This window comes from Cydia amplana, chromosome 13 (assembly GCF_948474715.1).
Source record: "Cydia amplana chromosome 13, ilCydAmpl1.1, whole genome shotgun sequence".
NCBI classification, from domain to species: Eukaryota; Metazoa; Arthropoda; class Insecta; order Lepidoptera; family Tortricidae; genus Cydia; species Cydia amplana.
Window position 1 is genome coordinate 3284535 of NC_086081.1, and position 21451 is coordinate 3305985.

Below are 21451 nucleotides of genomic sequence, written 5' to 3' on the forward strand. Positions count from 1 at the left end.
TTAAATATAATTAAAATGCTAGTTATACTGTTTTATTCTATTTAATTTTATGTACTTTACCTGATGCAGAATATATTTATTTATTTTATAACACTTGCGCCTTAAAATATTTAAGGCACCTAATTGTATTATAGTATTAAATATTAATCATAATTAAAAAAAAGCCATTCATCTTATTGTCGTGCTGCGTCAGTTATTCGATTGTCGATAAAATCATTTAGTATCTCCCTTTGATATTTGAATGTTAGCTATGACCATCCGCTCCTTGCTAATTACTAACAAAAACCCAATAAAAGGGGACGATGTTTCTAGTATCTTGATTAATTTTACACGCAATAAAATCGTCTGTATAAAAAATAAATTTCCGAAACCTGCACGACGTGCTAACCGAAATTTAACACCCTTTAAAAATGCAATGCAGTCTATGCATGTGGTGTCTTGGTATTCATTTTAAATCTAAATTAAGGCGATTTAAATAAACTAATGTTATATGAAAACAAATAATGAGGTTGTATATACTTACATAATGACTTATGTTTGGCATTCATAACTTATAGTAAATTGTGATGAATACATGAAAATACCACGCTCCGTTTAGAAAATCACGTTTTGTCTCGGAACGTGTTATTTCATAAATATACTCTATCTTGGGGATTACTTATGTATTCCTTGAAACATATAAGATTATGCCTTCTTTTTATTTTGTGTGATATCAATAATTACCTATCTATCACCCTTTATACCTAATAAAGCAGAACGTAGCAGCCTAAACGCCGTACTCAACTAAAGTATACATATATAGATTTTTATTTCCATATAAATAAAATCTATAATCTACTTTATAAAAACTACAATTAAAAGTGTACAATAATATTAATCTTTATGCGTATGTAAAAGTAGATCTATATATAAATATTATCTGATTATAAAGTAAATAATTTTTGGAATATCTTTTTAAGGCTAGTGGTGTTGGTATGTTATACCTTGGAAGCGTGTTAGCCCTGGTTGGCCGCCATAATGTTTTCGATGGACGCCTCTTCTATTTTGGACGTGCTCGCTGCGACTTCGGCTAGCGTGGCCAGCGCCAGCAAGTCCACGTTGCCAGGAGATTTACGCATCTCCATGTTTTGGACGCCGCAAGGCGCTTCCGTGGCGATTTTGAATTCAGGGCTGATGTTATGCGCTTCCTTTAAATCTACGCTAGAAATTAAACTGTTAATCTCGAGCCTTGTGATGCTGATTTTCCTTGGTTTTCGTTTCTGACTGCCTATGACGTTTTGACGCCAGGAATCTGCCGTCTCCCACCGGTCGCTCGGGTAAGGCCTAGGAACAGAGTTGACTATGTGGGAGCTCTCGAACGGTTTCGGTTTCACATTGTTAGTCTTCTTCTTGCGTTTGTTCTCGCGTTTCTTTTGCTGGAACTTTTCTAAACTAAGTGAGGGCAACGCCTTAATTTTCGCGTCTAAATCAAAATCTGCAGCCTTAAAAGGTTTGTTTAAGTTATTGTCTGCTTTGGGTGCTTCAGTTTCGTCGGGTTTAAATTCGCTTTCGGCCGGTGTTTCGTTAGGTGACATAGTTTGTTTCGTATCGTAAGCTACGAACTCATCGCTGCGCGGATTACCAGGCTCCCAACTACACGAGGCGTTGTAGTTTTCGTCTGGCATCTTGTCGGAGTAATCTCTTTTCTGCCTCTTGTTAACTATCAGTCCACCTCCAGCCATGAACTCCTGATACCTCTTCCCTTTGCACGATCTGTCAGACCTCATATTCTTTTCGTCTTCGGACCAATGTTGCTGGTAGCTGTACTCGTCGTCTCTAGAGTACCGTTTTTCGACAATCTGATCGATGACATCCTGATTAGTGAGTTGGTCGTTGGTGGCGCTGTAATAAAGGCGACCTTTTTGGTCATCGAACTCTTCGAAAATCTTAGATGTTTCTGAGAGTGCATCTTGCAGCATCTCTTCTCGGGTGAACCCTTTCATGTCCGCCTCTATAATAGTATGAGATCTGTCGTTTGAGATCGTGTTTATTTTATAAGATGGAGGTGAGTAGTAAGGGTTTGGAGTTTTGTTTTCAGTCTTGGCGGCTAGGAGGCTGCTCAGGCCTCCCATTTGGGCTTCGTCGGCCAGTTTTCCGGGGGTGAACATGGATAGGGTTTTAGAGTCGGTCTCGAAGACATTGTCGGTAGGCTTCTTGTTGAGATCGACCTTGGTGGAGTTGTTGTTGGTTTTCTCTAGCTCGACCTCGTGGTATTCTATGTCGGGGGAGTCACTTGCCTTTTCGTGGGTCTCTCTGGGTCGGGAGGTGTGGGTGCGGAGCGGCGGGGCGGGGAGCTTGTACCATTTGAAGTCAGGGTTGGCGCTGAAGAAAGCGTCTTTGTACTGGAACCAATACAAAATAAAAGTTAAAGACTGAAGTTACTAATTTATAAAACCATTTGACAATGTTATTAATGTTCAATTAATAATGAATTATACGTTTTTTTCCTACATGTCTACCAAAGACTTCAAGTTATGAAAATTTCTTACCTGTTTAGCAAGACCTGTGTAGCAGGCTTTCTCTTCTTTATCCAAATTGGCCCACCATTCTCCAAGAATCTTCGTAATGGATCTGTAATTAGAAGCGCATATTATTGCATACATATCCCATAATAAATTTAAACTAGTTATAAAGTAAGTTTATTATTATTTTCCCGGCTATGGATAGGCCTTTCTCATGGCCTCAACGCTCGATAGTATCAAAAATGTAATAATATCTATTTCATAGATTAGCTGCTACAGTTATGAGGAAATGGTCTGCCAGTATGTCAACAAACACAAATGCCAATGTCCTTTTTCCGTGTACTAAAGAGGGACAATGTAATATGTAGTTACATTGTTTCTTCTTATATTATGCTTACACTAGCGACAGTAGCGACCCGCCCCGGCTTCGCACGGGTTAACAAATTATACATAAACCTTCCTCTTAAATCACTCTATCTATTAAACAAAACCGCATCAAAATCCGTTGCGAGGGACAGACAGCGCGAAGCGACTTTGTTTTATACTATGTAGTGATTATGTTTAAACAAAATGTTATTCACTATCACGAAACTTCTACAATATACATTTATTGAATCCTCTATGAACGGGGATTCCCAGAGAGTTAGGTATTCCCCTTATAACGCTTCAACAATGTCCTGCTCTAGCATAAGTGATAACTGATAACTATCTCACCTGTTCTCGAGGTTAGGATATTTGTCGCGCACGACGCTCCGGTGACGTTTGCAGAATATGAGGAACGCGTTCATCGGCCGGCGCGCGTGGTGCGCCGGCTCGCTGTCGCCGTCCTGCTCTAACATGGTTCACTACCTGAAACAAAAACATAAATATCGTTACTACAGGCAACAAAGGTTTTGCATTATAATTAACATTTTGAAGTGACGAAAAGGACTTATTGTATAAATTGCATTAGCTACGGTATATGCTTTGACAAAATGATTGTTATTTGATACCACTCTGCTGTATAATCCTCTTTATGGTTTATATATTAAATTATAAGTAATTTCTATTATAAATGTCATATTTTCATAGAAATTCGACATTAATCAAAATATTGCCACTGCAAATGCCATGCAGAGTTTTGGTGACTACGAGAATTTAGAACTGATTCTACATCAATATAATATAGTGTTGCGAAAAATGGGTAATTACCGAAAAATATATTGTTAACAAAATCTCACATATACTGTACTGACTCAAGATTGTATATTTACATGTGTTATCGCTATCAATAAACACGATAAGTACGTTCCTTTGCCAAGTGCAAAATAATTCGTCACGTGATAACAGCGATATAAGGTCGATGACACGCGTTTTGCATGGTCCCCGTTACTTTGTTGTTGGTTAAATGGTTGCTGAGCTGGAAAATTGTGAAATCTCAGCTATAAAAGACAATACCAGCAGCCTTAGCAAGTCTTTTAGGTCGACAAGTTGCAAAAGTTCTTAGAAATTTTACAGGACACAAAGGAATCTTTCGTTTTGGAAATGGAAAGTTTCGATTCCCATACAAAAATATGAGAAATTTCCGATTTTTTTCCATGTGGAAGGGGCGATTTTTTTCCTCGTTTAAGAAAAAGAGGGAACCTAAGTAAAAATCACTCGTTTTATGAATATCAAGCCGTAAATGGTGTTTTTTGTAGTCTAAGAGCTCTTTTAAAAGTTCATTGAACCTTGAACTAACAATACGAGTAAATCAGTTCATTATCATGCTTATCACCTCACCAGTTACGAGCTGGACTAATTTTAAAAGTACGTTAAACAAAATTTTGGCAAAAGATCGAGAAGTAGGTTAGCAAGATTACTCCAACGGATACTAACGAGCCAAGAATGCGTGTCATATACATAGTTAATTATATATACCTACCTTAACTAGGTTTTAATATACAAAAAGCAAAATGCAACAAGACTTGAAATAATTTTAATACAAAGTATTATCTTCCTAAAATTTAATTAAAAACGCCCAAAATGGAAGTTATAGTTTGTCAAAGAACTGTCTCATTTTAAAACATAGACGGAGAGAATCATACTATCTTTGTCTTACACTAGTACAAGCACCCAAAAGAAAAGGATGAGTATACTTGTTTTATTTCTTATTTACTGACAAATTGGTTTGACCAACTATAAACTCGTTAAATGCATTTGTATTTGTATTTAAAATTATTTTTTGTAGGTTGTAGGTAGATATAGATTATAGGTACTTAGTTTAGGCAAGCGATATCTAACCGAAATTAACCAACACTAAAGTAAATAATATGACGTCTGTAAACGAAACTATTATAGTAAGAAAGAGACTATAATTAAATAGTCATACAAACTTATATAACCTAGTGGCCGAAATTGGAACTAGCAGCGCGCCATACAAAATTCGCCTGTTAGTTATAACGGTAGCGACACTTCACCTGCTTAAGTAACTTTGTCGTAACAAAGGTTACAAAGTTCGTTTACCCACAGGTATGTTATCACGTTGAAAACTTTCACAGCACGCCTTCGCGGATGTGACGCGACACAATTCCTTTATTTTATATAGTTACTAGTCAAATGGAACAATTAGAGGTTGATAAGGTATGTAAATATCATTAATTTACAATTAGGTGGAAATAATTTGCTCAGGTACAGTCGACGTCAAAGATATGTTTACACTTTTGCACCTTACTCCTTTGTAATAGGGCGAAAAAATGTAAACATATCTTTGACGTCGACTGTACATAGCAAAATAATAAATGATAGATAGGTTGTACTGATCGATCAAAAATTAACCAATCACGCGATCGTAATTCTTTATGTATTATGTCATACTCATAGTCATACTTAATAATTACCGCCACCGGAAATTCTTGCCCTATATGGCGCATAAGAATCTTATCATTAAGATCTTGCTAGTAAAATAATTATAACATACAAATTGAACGAAGTAATAAGCAAAGATAAAGAAACAACGCCATCTACCTTCCGCCCCGCAAACGAATTTCAATTGCCTCAAACATCACGTTCTGTGCCACATAACTCGCGACCACATTCTTGCGGATTGACCTTAAAAATAAAATAGTGTTGCACTTCCAATCGACAATTTTACCGATTTTTCGTTAGTTAGTGCGTGAGTACGTACGTTAGTACATATGTGCTTATCGACTCGATGTTAACGTACAACTTTGCAACTTTGTAATTATTTTATATTAAATAATTTGAGTTTTGTTTTTTAAGTAGTCACACTACTATAAAAAATGTCAACTGGCTCGCAATTTCTGGAGTATAATAAAATGTAATTTTAGAAAAACTAGGCGTCTAGGACTTGGTTTTGATTTGGTTTTCTTTTGTCTTTAGTATACATATGAGTTATGACATCTATTTCAGTTCAATGTCAACGTTTTAAAATAAATGAAACGATTAAACTGCCCTAACGCCCTTGTTAGCTTTTCAAGGGAATCTAGTTTTCGTTGTATTTTCGTCGTTGACAATAGGAGTCTAGCCAGTAGAAAATATGTCTGTGCGAAAAGAGAAGAGTCGTAGAATATGAGGGAACCAATACATCCCACGGACTAAACCGTCTATTATAGTTACACACTTTATTGTCTGTATATTTATGTCTATGTATAATTATATAAATTACAGATACAATTGTATATTAAAGTTTATAATTGTTTAATTTTACGGAGAATAATGAGGTTCACACATTAATGACTATACAGTAGTTCTTAACAATGTAATAAAATACACATGTATATTTTTTTCTAAGCATAATCAATTAGCTGTTTTATTATGTTTATAACATCAGATAGCTCCCACAAAATTTAAGATTTATTGACAGTTTAAATACTAAATATATAATCTTTTATCACAACTTATATTGAAAATAACACTTTCTGACTTGTTCGTAAGCATTTATCACGTAACAAAACCCTTTTATTTTTATTTATAAAATACAAATTGAATGTCAAAGCGACCTTTAAAGATTAACAAACGGAAGGCATAAGAGCAAGGTCGATTTACAAGCAAACGTGATTTTATCATACTACAAATTTGAATGGAGCCGCACCACACGTACAACTCAATCATGCTTATAGGCCATTTGTTTAAGGAATAAAGTTTTAGGTATAGGTTTTTTGTCAAATGCGGATTTTTTTATATCTTCCCAGAATCAGAGGGTTAACTGGTAGAGAATGCCTTCTGGCATTAAGTTCGCCTTTTGTACATATTTTTACTGTGCAATAAAGTTTAAATAAATAATAAATAAATCACGCCCTCTTTCGATCCTAAAAGGAAAAGGATCCCAAGATTTTTTCAATTCCGTTACTATTTTTCATAAACTTAGACCGACGGTAACGGAATGGAAGAAACGAAAAATGTATGGATATTATGGGTTGTAGGACACTTTTTTCCCTTATTAGGATAAAGAGCACGTACGTCGATTAAAAAAAAAACAAATTAAATGAAGAAAGGTGTAGTGTAACTTTAAATTAAATGTCAAAAATGTCATTTTATTAACGATGATTAGACCTGCATAGCGTAAGTTTTCCATTTCTCGCCCAAATTTCACCTGCTTCCCATAAACTCCAGAGCCTTGACCCACAGCCGAAGTGTGCCGAGGCTGGGCCGGCCGACGGCCCATGAAAGTGAAAACGGCGGCGCGCGCGCAGAGCTTTCGTCTGCCCGACGACGGTGCATAATTGGGTTATGTAAATCGCGCATCCTTTTAAACAAGTTTATCTAGATTCAACTTTCAAGTTTTTCGACAATTTTTGTTGTTAGAAGCTTTTATTTAACTTGTTGTACAATGTTGTATATAACTTGTATAGTTGTATGTACATGTACAAGTTCGGGTTAAATCTTGCAAGATAAATTAGACCCACAGCCATATTCCAACTTTAAGATACGTCAAATATTAGATTTTTTTTCTGGCTTACTCCCTGCAATTTTGCACAGGGTGAATTTGCCAATATTAGATATTAGTTTTTGTTTGAAGAAACGTCACTTTTGACACTTGTTTGACACTGACATATCCGATCATTCCGATCCATATCGTTTCTATATCTAATATTTGACGTATCTTAAATTTCGAATATAGCTGCCACTGCCACTCTCGTTATTTGATTGAGCTGAAACTTCATGGCTCCTCTACACGATGGGCTAACGCCGGCCACTCCAAGGGACGCATTTATGCGTTAGAGGGAGCAAGTGATATTGCTATCTCATTCTACCGCATGGCTGCGTCCCTTGGAGTGGCCGGCGTTGGCCCATCGTGTAGAGGAGCCATCACATGCATAATATGTAGGGGAGAGGGGGGCAGCCTAGTACACTTTTTACATTAATGGTCATAGTTCAAAATATTACCTACAGAAACCAGTTTTAAGTCTCTACACAACAACCTACGTTATTAACCTATGTAATTACTGCATTCCCACATATATAAAGCTAAAGATAAAAGTACAAATTAGATTTTTGTAACTCAAGGAATAATGTTCGATACTGCCCCAAGAGGGGGTGGCTTTGAACTTACGTGGGGCAGATTTGAAATATGGGCTGTAAAGGCAACAATATCGAGATATCCGTGTTTATTTTATCTGTACTTAGTACAGTTTGTCACTAAAAATAATTGTGTTAACATTTTAATCGTATAATTTGCAGTTAAAGCAAAGTTGGGGTAGTTTTGTACATTCATGTTTTTTGGAGTGTTCAAAGGTGCCTCAGTGGGGGTACCTTTGAAAAGTATTGAAATCTTACTAAAGCTACCCCCTTGAGGCAGTTTTGCACACACCATTGTTCAAAACTACCACAATAATGTTGTAACTTACAGACATTCTGCCAGCCGCCGTCATGACATCCTTCACAGCGACTAAGAGCGAGACAGCGCTATGCGCGTATTATAGCGACATCCCGTTCGCACATCGGAGCGACGTACGAATCGCATTCAGTGTGATAACCGCCTAAACTGACAATTCTTTTTTCTTTGACTGCAAGAGATCCTTTAAATGGATTTGTACTTAATTAGTTGGAAGTAACTTTTAATGTGTGTTTGTGTACAATAAAGAGTTTACTACTACTACTACCACAATTTTATTAATGTGTGATCGACTTTCACATTTTTTAATAGTTATGAGCCAATATCGATTATAACCGAAAAATATGGCTTTTGTATTTTTTTAAGACATATGAGGCAAAGGAGCGGAATCGCCTAATAGGAAGCAATTACAGTCGCCTATGGACACCCGCAACACCAGAGGCGTTGTAAGTTCGTTACCGGCCTTTTAGATGGAAGTAGGCTCTTCTCTTTATACAACATTATTTTTGAAGTATATAAAAACTACTTTTAGGTTACAGCAGAGAATAAAATGTCCCAGTCTAAGCTGTACTGTACCCCCCTTATTCATAAACGTCTGCTAAGTTAATCAGCTGATGATCATCATTTGTCCCTCTCTATGGCATAACCACAGATAGAGGCAAACGATGATGATCAACTGATTAAGTTAGCAGCCGTTTATGAATAACGCCATACATATGTAGATCAAATATTGCTATCTTGAAATTGTGATAAAAACAAGCAAGATTATACAAAAAACAGACAAAGAAACTGTTTGAAATGTATTTGACCTTAACATTGATACCGTATCAACGGTGCCGCGGGCAAGTTTCAGGCCGTGACGATATGGAATCGATAAGTAGGTATAGGTAATATAATAACTACCGTTCTTTATATAATAGGTACCTAAGAAAAATAACGCTTAATAAAACGTAGGCATAATGACTATGTTAACTTTCATCGTCAGTTTAGGTACATAATAGCTTTTTAATTTAAAAGAAAAGGTAAAAAACCATAAAAAACGGTGAGTTTAAGGTTTCACAGAGATTCTTTGGCTTCTTTCAGGCTCTATTTCAGGCCAGTCTAGAAACAAAATATGGCATCGTCATTTAACTTACGAGTACATATATGTATGTATATGCAGCAAACGGTTAAGCTAAATTTATAGACCATGACATTGATAAAATTAAATATGTAAAACCCAGTTTAATAAAATGCTCACTTAAATATACGTATATATATTTAATTTTGAGTATTGTGTTTCAATGGAGAATTCAGCTGGTTGTTCCCCGTTGCCTTAAGAATTCAGCTATAAAAATATAATTGAAAATATAATGTGACCAAAACACGCAATGTCCCAGATAATATTACATTATGTTGGAATTTGGAACCACAGGTGGTGCTTGTCTGCTTGGCAGTTTACTCTGTGATCAATAACGGACAATATTTAAGGAATAGGGAAGAGTGCGCGAACATTTTTGCTCAAGCTGAAATGGAGACGTTTGCTTTTCGCTCGGTCAATAAAGAAAATAAATATAGCACCATCCATACCTGGGACAATTATCAAAGACTATAATTATCTGGATAATTTCGAACCCTGGACTTTATCGCGAACATACAAACACGCAAAACAGACAGACGCGGCGGGGGACTGGGTTTTATAAGGTACAGTGATAATACAAAACCTTTTGAGATGTAGCATCACCTGATTCAGCTGTCAAATTGGCTAGAATCCTGCTGGCAAGGTCAAGGTCGAATGCAGAGGCCGTGTGTGCGTTTACTGTTAGCGTGCGAAATCGACACGACGAGGTCAAATCTTGTTTTAAAGCACATCATTGATAATATCACCATTTTTAGGGTTCCGTAGCCAAATGGCAAAAAACGGAACCCTTATAGATTCGTCATGTCTGTCTGTCTGTCTGTCCGTCTGTCCGTCTGTCCGTCTGTCCGTCTGTCTGTCCGTCCGTATGTCACAGCCACTTTTCTCCGAAATTATAAGAACTATACTGTTGAAACTTGGTAAGTAGATGTATTCTGTGAACCGCATTAAGATTTTCACACAAAAATAGAAAAAAAACAATAAATTTTTGGGGTTCCCCATACTTCGAACTGAAACTCAGAAATTTTTTTTTCATCAAACCCATACGTGTGGGGTATCTATGGATAGGTCTTCAAAAATGATATTAAGGTTTCTAATATAATTTTTTTCTAAACTGAATAGTTTGCGCGAGAGACACTTCCAAAGTGGTAAAATGTGTGTCCCCCCCCCTGTAACTTCTAAAATAAGAGAATGATAAAACTAAAAAAAATATATGATGTACATTACCATGTAAACTTCCACCGAAAATTGGTTTGAACGAGATCTAGTAAGTAGTTTTTTTTTTATACGTCATAAATCGCCTAAATACGGAACCCTTCATGGGCGAGTCCGACTCGCACTTGGCCGCTTTTTTAATATTTTTGTATAAAAGTTTTATACAACAAATTTAGCCAGTAACTATCCAACTTACTCCCAGGAAGCTCAAAAGTGCTTACGTTTGTTGAGACCGATAGTTATAATAGGAAATTAGAGAGATTAAACACTATTTTTATGTCCTTTTAGTAATTATGCGGTAAGAACAACTTTCACTTCTAGACTGGTACGTACTAATCTACACTACATAGATAAGATATTTAGATATATGTAGTCTATGCATATGTATTTGCATTAATAAACCATATTACATAGAATAGACATGACTCACTGGTAAACAAGTAGCGACGAGTTTAAATCAAAAACCGATAACGTTGCCCCATCACTACTCTCGATGAGAAATGCACATAGTTGCTTTACAAAGATAAAGGATTATAGTCAGATAATTAATATCTCTGTTTTATACATCCTGATAAGTAAAAAAAAACCGGCCAAGTGCGAGTCGGACTCGCGCACGGAGGGTTCCGCACCATCAACAAAAAATAGAGCAAAACAAGCAAAAAAACGGTCACCCATCCAAGTACTGACCGCGCCCGACGTTGCTTAACTTCGGTCAAAAATCACATTTGTTGTATGGGAGCCCCACTTAAATCTTTATTTTATTCTGTTTTTAGTATTTGTTGTTATAGCGGCAACAGAAATACATAATCTGTGAAAATTTCAACTGTCTAGCTATCACGGTTCGTGAGATACAGCCTGGTGACAGACGGACGGACGGACGGACGGACGGACGGACGGACGGACGGACGGACTGACGGACGGACAGCGGAGTCTTAGTAATAGGGTCCCGTTTTTACCCTTTGGGTACGGAACCCTAAAAAACCGGCTAAGTGCGAGTCGGACTCGCGCACGAAGGGTTGCGTACCATTATGCAAGAAACGGCAAAAAAATCACGTTTGTTGTATGGGAGCCCCACTTAAATATTTATTTTATTTTGACTTTAGTATTTGCTGTTATAGCGGCAACAGAAATACATCATCTGTGCAAATTTCAACTGTCTAGCTATCACGGTTCATGAGGTACAACCTGGTGACAGACAGACGGACAGTGGAGTCTTAGTAATAGGGTCCCGTTTTTACCCTTTGGATACGGAACCCTAAAAAGGTGTTATCTGTTTCGAATATTTCTTATCTGGAATGTTTAACAGGATTGAAGACAAAAAGGCAATACTATCATTTACATTTTTAAATGCGAAGTTTACTGACAGGCCAATGCGAAGCGAACATGCACTTGACATCATAACAAAACAATATGGTCAATATGGATTAATATTGAAATCATATCAATTAAGTAACTGTAATTCTCGCTCGCTCTGTACGGACTACGGACAAGTCCGAGCGAAATGACCGCGCGAATGACAGCTAACTGAAATGATTCAAATATCGTTTTGATTGTCAAGTGCACGTTAGAATTGGCCTGTTAACCTTTATTTTTTCACTGTGCAACATTGGTGTTTGTTATGAATATTGGACAAAAACAATCTAAAACACAAGTTCGTCCCATTGTTTACAAACCAACTTTTTGGCAGACAATATCGCACAGCGCGCAAAAAAACATCGCGATGACGTCACGATCTGTCATTACACCCATCAATCAGCGCTACACCAGTTTTAAAGATGAAAAACGTCACAATAATGGCATACAAACGAATTTGAAACTTAATACTTTCACTTATAGTGTCAAATTGGCATTTTACATATGGCATGAAATTCTGATGGGTAATTTGTATGGTTTTGACTTGTGTTTAATGTATGACCTCAGGGTGATGTGTCATGATGTTATTACAAGATTATTATTTATTTTATGCCGTGTTCCTATTTTAACAGAGATATTTGTCATTATTATATCACCGAAGATCAACAACAGCTACAAATTGAAATTATATTTTGCCAGAGACATGATCACACGAAATGTTAAAAAGTTTAACAAACTAAAAAGCACGCGTGTACAAATGTAAACTGTTGCTAGTAAAAACGGTTATTTGAGTATAAGCTCCTTAATATATTTATATTAACCACCTAATTCGTTAAGCCCTTGCTACACGGTCGCCGACAAGCCTTCTAACCGTCTGACCTTGGTCTGACCTTGGTCACTTTTGGTCAAATTTTGTTGGAAACAACTGTCTACACGGTCCGTCCAGACCAAGGCCACGCGGTCTGAGAGGCTTGTCGGCGACCGTGTAGCAAGGGCTTTAATGTAACAGGACTAATGGCAGCATTTCTGCAAACATTTCCGGTTTACAACCATTTATCAGAAGGAAACTAGTTACTAGTTATCGAATTCAACGAGTGTTATTATTACTTAGAAAGTATTAGCAAAAATATTAAGTCATGCTACTTTATTGTTAAAACATCCAAGGGATGGGATAAAAACCGGTAACTGGGCTACAACTGCGAAAATCGAAGTTCGTAAATTGCTGACATTTTTCTGTAACTCTAATTACGCCTTCATTGGAGTAAAAGAGAAAGATCCCCGCTATTCGCGAATTTCGGTTTTCTCGGTAGCCACTCTGACAACGAGGATCACGCGCAAAGCTTAAAACGACAGTGCTGCAATCGTTTAAAAATCATGTCGATTAGTATTCGAAATTTAAAGGTACATAAACCGCAGACTACAGATTTTTGTAATTATTTTATCTTATAACCCTGACAATTGGAATAATTTATAATAATTCTAATCTGCAGGTTTTAAACCTTAGTAAAAAAACATCGGACTTACATTACATGGTAACAAATAGTAAAACTGGCAACGATGCCTATAACGAGTACAGACATTAAGTTAATTGAAGGTCGATCTGTCGTTATAAATTCCGTGTTTATTGCTAATTATTTTAAGTTCCCACCCCTGGGTACAATGCAACACATTCCATAAGAAAGTAGCCTTTGGGTACGGTAAATACAATACTATAGAAATATTTGTCTTTTTGGCAATCCGCACTGTTTACGCACACATTTTCTACAGCGGTAGATACCTATTTAGAATTACATAGACAAAAATAACAGTGATATGAAAAATACGATTACGATTTTTTTAAGTTTTAATGACTAGAGTGAAGTGATGGAAATAATATAATACATAGAATGTTTTATTCATTAACATGATTAGGTTTATAATAACGTAACGTCGTAACCTCATTATACAGGGTGCTTCCTGTAACAGGAGCAATAAATTAATCTAAAGGCTGTACTCCTCAAACTGACCAACATTTGTTCAGCAACTTTTAAAAATTATGAATCCTTTAGACTTCCTCTTTTTCATACAAAATAAATATTGCCTTCAATGTACACTGACATCAGTGTGTTTGACGTTGCTTGTCAAGTTGTCAAGCTTTAAACAACAAAATTTGCAATACATTGCGTCTTAGAATAAACTTTAAAGTGTAATAAAAATCAAAGCATGAGTTATTTTCAAAAGTTGCAGAACAAATGTCGGTCAGTTTGAGGAGTACAGCCTACAGTTTAATTTATTGCTCCTGTTACAGGAAGCACCTGGTATAAACGCTTGCAAACATCAGTTTAAGTTTATTTAAATTTGCATACTTTATGTAAAAAGAAATGTGTTAACTCCTATTCATTCATAGTCTAGATGAAATTGAGCTTCTTACTGCATACACGGGGTAGACATAATTCGAAACCAAACTGAGAACATGAGATAAACCACACCAGGGCAATAAAAATATTATTGCTGCTGGATACGAGGCTTTCATCAACGCCGAATAGCTACACGTTTTGGTTGTTGGCATTCATATAAGCGCTTCTACAAAAACTGTCGCATTAATCCTTTAAAAAAAAACCTAACCAATTAAAATTTCAGTCAGCAAAATAGCATTTCTGAAAGTAACGCGGTATATCTGCAGAGTGCAGATACGCAAACCGCTCAAGTGTGAAAGAGGCAGCGCTATGTACGTACATTTAATTGCAAAAGTGAATATACACTTTATGAATGGAATTCATTCATAAACTGGGCATAAACTTTTAACCGAGTGTTAAATAAAATATTGTCCAAATTACAATGATAAAAGTTTAAACCTATTAAAAGGAATGCAGGAAAATTCTGAGTAGTTGATAACGAAACGGGTATACGATAGCGGTTATTTATTAGTGATATTTGATTATATTTTACGGCCTATTTTAATTGGTAGCGTGTTTGCAGGAGGGGGGATATTATTTGTAATGTTTATTATTGCCAAAAACATTTTGAGTAGTTTTTGAAGTGGTAATAGACATTACAAACAGTAGAAATAGCAAATAAGTAATATAACGAACCCTATGACAACACTTTTAATTATTGCTAAGTAAAATAATTTTCGTATAGGTATCTCCTTTTTTTTTAATACATTTCAGTAATTCTATTTTGTTACATTACGACATTTATTATTATTGGGGTGTTTTGGGCCTTTGAGATGCCACTTCGACCAAGTAGTGACGGCCCTTTAAAAGTCACTATATACTAATGCCCTAATGAATCCAGAAGTTCCAGATTCTTTGGGCCGTAATGCTACATTACGACATAGGTTTACCTTCTGGTTTTAACTTTTTTTGAATGAATAACGTAATCAATAATCGTCAAAAAGTTAAACAATTGTATTGCCAAATAAAGTTGAAAGTAATCGGTTTGACAAGCTAATCCCTTACAAGCACGATGGAAAGCGTAAACAGTTTAATTAGAACAGTTGCAGACATATCCGGCTATTTATAAAGGCAAGTTGTTTGTAAGTAACGCTCGTTCGATGCAAATTAACGTTTCAGAAATAGATGGCTATTAGCTTCTATTAATATTTTGACCATGTTTAGTTCATGTTTACACTAGTACACAAATTATTAAAATGGTTCTAAAAGTAAAGTCTAATAACTTAATAAGCCCTTGATAATTATTTTCCCTTATTCATCATCTTAATATTAGTGTTTGTTAAATAGAAAGGAAATATCTAACTCTTTCTATTTCCACAGGTTCTTTACGACCTCTAAAAGAGTGTCACTAGCTAGACGAAACGTCCTCTAAAATACTGAATTTCTGACACCTATAAATACTTGCGTATCAATCATGAATAGCGGCACAAATAGGGGTTGGTCTGTGCACAAAACAAAACGAAATGCCATTCGATTTAAAATCTTACCAGTAAAAGATAGAATGTTAAATGCATTATCATTTCATTTTGTGTTGTGACACTTGTGACACTGTTCATGATAAGCAACGACCTGTCTAAGAATCCTAAATACGCAAAGAAAATGGCTCAAAGATATGATAGATGTTAAAATTATACCCGCAATGACCCGCATCATTTCAAAGAACGAAGAAACATTTAGAGCTCAAATATTTAGCGAGTAATTTCAATTCCACAACACGTATTGTTAGTAAACCGTCTTATTTCTCGCCGTTCGTAATGTGTGTGCACACAAGTCTGGCAGACTATACAGGCATCTTGCTTGTTTTTGCATTACCAAATACCATAAGGTTAAGTATTAGCATAGTCATTATTGAAGAAAAATATGTTATTATTGTTTAATGTAAATTGCGACCTACAGAGAGGCCAAGTTTTCAGAAAGAGAATGAATAATGTGCGTAATGTTTTGGAAGGGAATGAGAGCCAGCAATATTTGTAGTAGTGGACTTTGTGTGAATGTCACTGTGTCACCTTGGATTAAAATATTAAGGAAAGAGATGGAACATAAAGATTTCCGCAATATAAGTTGTATATGTGACATGATATGATAAGTTAGAAATAAGATTTAGCGGCATCTACTACTCGTAAATCATAGAGTCAGACCGAGAAAAGTCTGCAGCGATTTTGATAGCCCACGCAGTGCAAGTGTCTTTTTAAACGTCGAAGTCAACGAATTTATGACGTGTAAATAACACTTGCACTGCGTGGGCTATCAAAATCGCTGCAGACTTTTCTTGGTCTAACTCTAGCTGTATAGCGGCACATAGCACGAAAATCGGATAATACCGGGGGCTTTTATATATATAATAAAGACTGACATACTTGTAAAGACCGTCGAAATGCTTTTCTACAAGGTTTTTAGGTAGATAGGTTCAAGTATCAAGACGCTGGGGACAGCAGACTTAGTATGGGGTCATGAGTATTAAATTTTGACGAATCTTCTGAACAGCACTCATAAATAGCTAAGCCAGTTATTTAAAAAGATTAAATGGGTAGCAACAGCTAGGTAAAACATAATTTTTGATGTTGAAAGTGCTGTACTATTAGTATTAAATTCGATTACAGTTGTAACAATGATGCTTAAAAATATGTATATTATCCAGTGTTTGTTCACGTGTATATCATAACAAATGGCGGACTTAGCAAGTATTCATTAAACCGTATTGATAAACGACATGATTCACAGTATGAAAATGTTATTGTTAACGCTACATTTAAACCGATTGGGTCAAACTGCACAAACTTTGCGAAGCATATTATTTAATATACTTAAATAAAATAGTTTAATTTATTCATTTAAATAACAATTAGCTTGAGAAACTCTAGTTTATGTCAGGGTTCATGATTTAGTTACAATAGTGTCTCGTTAAGCGTCTATATCTGATGTTAATTATTAGAAAAGAAAGATACGACCGTTTATGCCGCAAAAAACGTAAATTTCGACACTCAGGAGGGAATCAAAACTGATAGGGCACTTCCCGTTGACCTAAAACAATGAAATTTGGCTAGTAGTATCGTCTTACGCTACAAATGTAGGGATAATTCTGAAAAATTAAAATTTGTGAAATCGGTTGGCGAGTCTGACTCACCTGGCCGTTATTTTTTGTTAAATTATGACTATTATAAACAACTGCGATAAAAAAAGGTTTAGATTGGTTAAAAATCTAAAATAATGAGGCATATTTATATTCGTAAATCTAATAAAAATAAACTATTTCATTGTAGCTACGAAAATATGGATAGGTAGGTAGGTACCAAGTTGAAGACTACATTAAGAAATTACGCGCAACCTAAGAAAAAATATTCAAATGGTGTCTACAAGTCGAGTACCTAATCGATACTGATTAAAGTTCCACGGTATGGGGTCAATATCTAGGTCAGGCATGCAGAGGTAGTAGGGGGGTCTTGTCATTTCAATTTCCAATAGAGCGCTCTATCAATATGCTTAACCCGATGGACCATTGCCTACGTCATCGCATTTCGTAGGATACAAAGAGGTAGGTATGAGGATATTTTAACTACGTACCTTTCTTGTTTAGGTACACTACGAAAGGAAGCATAATTATAAGTAGGTATGTAAATGTTTATTCACTCTATTCTTCCCGATCTCAACGTAAATAATAACCAGATTGGTGATGAATACTATTCCACCAGGTTTTTGTAATAAGTACCTAACCTACTTATTCCTAGTATTCCTATAAGGTTTCGATTTTCGACTTTTAGTCAGCTTGACCTGACATAAATGTTATAAATGCATTACGATGAAATAAAGTAACGCTATTGTATTTAAAATCTACGTTAGAGACTGCCTTTAAAGTATTCACGATGTTATAAAAAATGGCATTGATTTACTTGAAGTTTTTCTTCTTGCACGTGTCAAGTTACGTAGTCGGCAGTTGCTTTAAATTTAAATATAGATGGCGCTGTCAATAACTTATTTGTCGATATGAATGTTGAAACAGAAAAACCGATAATAGGCACCAATTAAGACGTGGCACGTCACTACACAAAACAAATGTCAAGTAAGGGAAAATAATAGGCTTGTTGTTTTAGTATTCGTTTCGTATTAGAAAGCATTGTTTGTACTTATAAGGTCAACAGTAAATACTAGTTTCCTCTAATTAAGTAATAGCTATACGAAATACAAATAGGTATTGTGATATGGTCGCCAGAATGGCTATATTAGCGACAACATCAAGCAAGCTACCTATGTGGGGAAGTACCCACACATACAACAATTGATGAAATGATTACGCACGCCCACTATTACAGAGATGATTAGCATATGCCTATTTAGTCGTGTTTGTCAAGATCTACCACAAAACATCTAAAATATAATAATTGATTCGACTCAACTCGATAAAAATTGGAAAGTTATAAGTTAGCGGTTGTGTAGGTAGTTACATAGTCTAATATAAAAATCCCTTTTGTGACATCGTTACAACACTTACAACATAATGTATACCATAATCGAGTTTGATATAGCGTTATTTTTAGCACGGCACCGTACCTATATGCAGAGTTATTTAATGTTTCGTACAAAACAACACTTTCTATACGCGATTCCAATTTTAGGAGACGAATTATACGGTTGCTATGCGCGGTACGATGAATATAGGTAATTGGCACTTCAAATGCGTTATAGCACCGACATAATGAATGGAACAGAAAGTGAGATTCACTGCTCGTTTCGGCTTGGAACGTGATTTTTGCTGCATTATTTTCAAGGGCATTGCAAAACTGCCAACAACCCAAAGACGCGTATGAAAAACACCGCACATACAAAAGAAACGCAATCTCCCACACTAATCATGAATGAAACTTGGGACCGCACACACTTTCCAATAACTCCCAATTAGAAATAATCCAATAATATCAACAAGGAAATAAAAGAAAATACTTACAAACTCGACAGCCACGATACGTGTTTAATAATCACATACATGACGTCATTTGACGCAACACAAAACTCGAAATATTGAGCAAAATGTATAATAACCGCGTTGAAAACAACACCAACGTAAACTAAACACAATACTTTACTAAATACGAAGATAATGTTATGTCATTACGAGCGATTTAGGACATTTTATAATATTTATTTGTGTCCGACTCCAGTTTTGACAAGATGGTTGCGCACCGACTGTTTTGCTTTGCTTGTCAGCTGATATGCTGTACTTCAAACTGGGTAGACACATTTTTTTACTCTCTCGAACGCATGATCGCGTTGCGCTTGTGCGAGCGAGATGACTAACGATACCGGGTAAAATACTTGAAAGAGAACTGTAATGTCATTTTCTTGTTGCATTTTTATTGCAAAATGTAATGCGAATGAAAATTTGCAAAGGAATGGTTTGATGTGTATGTGATGAATAAGAAGAGTCGATGGAAGTAGTGGTCCGTCATTTCTATTTCACAATAACAAGTAATCGTTTATCAGTAGTCTTATATTTGGGCGTGACATAAAGCGATGTTTTTCGCTACTACTAGCGTCATCTGTTGGTGAGTAGCCGGATTACGTAGTATTCTGCTAGACCAAGAGTTATAAACACCAGAATGCTCTTTACAAATAATTTGCAAATAATATAATAACATTTTTAAGTTAGAAATAATTTCAAATAAGTACATTCAAACTTTTTATATTAACATAATATGACTAATCGGTTTCAGAAAACTTTGTTGTTGTGTTATAGTTTTTTATATTGAACCCTAGATGGCGTTAGCAGTCACAAGATCAAGGCAGAATGAATATAAGAAGATAAAAAGTTTGGCGAAAGTTGAGATTGGTATGATATTATTTCTGTAAGTTACTTTTTTAAATTCATTTTCAGCATTATTCCACGGAATAGGAATTCGTTTCTGATGTAAATGTTCTTCAGGACTGATGTATTAGCTCTGAAATGGTATGAAGGTAGGTACTTTATACTTATCTTCGAAACGAAATATTTTTGGATTCGTGGAACTTTGTTTTGGTTGGAATCTGCTCTTACAAAGTTCCCGTGTGAATATTTCATTGCGTTTGCCCTTAATAATAAACAAATAGATAATTTGGAATGAAAAAAATCCGTATAAAATTTCTATAGGTGAGGGTGGGGAGGGTCGATCCCTAGGGGACACTTGGTAAACTTCATTTTTAATCAAACCAAACGAGATACATTTTTTTGCACTGTTAACACTCATTCATTCGTTCCTAACTTCACGTTCTGTCATGGCACTGTATCGGAAAAGTCAGTGGTTCAAAAATGGCGGATGGTGAAAGATTTTCTGCGTACTATATTCAATTTTCGGTAAGCTTTAACTGGATTTATTTTATAATATGAGATGGACATGATGTTAGTGAGTGTGCTTATTTTATTTGTTGTTTATTGAAGTGATGATTAACTTGGATTACATTGATATACGCGAACACACGTTTCGAGTACGGCACGTTTTATAATCTTACTATGTATGGGGAGACTTTGTCTTTTTCTTCAGGGGAGATATGTTTCCGGGATCATGTCACCCCCAAAGCGATTGTAATAAATTTACTTACAAAATGATTCATAGAGCTATCATAAATATTTTCTTTTTTTTAGTAAATCATGCCGCAAAATTACGACCAGAGAAACACTGATTTAAACTTTCAAGGTTTTTGACTCATTGTTTATTAAAACGGGATTTAATGGCGTGTAATTCAGTTTTTAATTATACAACCGACTCCGAACTCCGAAAACGGAATTATCCCCGTGGCCTTTGAACAGACTAACTAAAGTTGACATCAACATTTTACGAACTACCCGCACTTGGTCTTGTTTATCAAGTTAAACGTTTTGCACACAGGGGATATTACTCGGTCGACAAACAACACTTATAACGATATTTGGTTTTCAACCGGCGATATTTGTTTTTATGGATGAAATGCTATTTCAATGGCTTTCCGACCTTATGTACTATAGAACCGACGGTCCATAGAAAGGATTTTAGGATTATGCAGCTCAAAC

At 35.7% G+C, this 21451-nt stretch overlaps 1 protein-coding gene across 1 annotated transcript; it reads right to left on the reverse strand.

The window, feature by feature from the left end:
* Nucleotides 1-338: 338 nt before the first annotated feature.
* On the reverse strand, nucleotides 339-19620 carry LOC134653337 (uncharacterized). Its single transcript, XM_063508671.1, has 4 exons — nucleotides 19376-19620; nucleotides 3216-3350; nucleotides 2529-2610; nucleotides 339-2381 (listed from the first exon to the last, which is right to left on the reverse strand). The coding sequence occupies exons 2-4, from the start codon at nucleotides 3338-3340 to the stop codon at nucleotides 996-998; spliced, it is 1593 nt and encodes a 530-aa protein (XP_063364741.1). The 5' UTR covers nucleotides 3341-3350; nucleotides 19376-19620; the 3' UTR covers nucleotides 339-995.
* Between the last annotated feature and the right edge of the window lie 1831 nt (nucleotides 19621-21451).

Coding starts and splice junctions, on each gene's coding strand:
- LOC134653337 (XM_063508671.1), bottom strand. CDS start 3,340: ATGTTAGAGCAGGACGGCGACAGCGAGCCGGCGCACCACGCGCGCCGG. Junction 2,611..3,215: donor TATCCTAACCTCGAGAACAG/GTGAGATAGTTA, acceptor TTCTAATTACAG/ATCCATTACGAAGATTCTTG. Junction 2,382..2,528: donor ACACAGGTCTTGCTAAACAG/GTAAGAAATTTT, acceptor TATTGGTTCCAG/TACAAAGACGCTTTCTTCAG.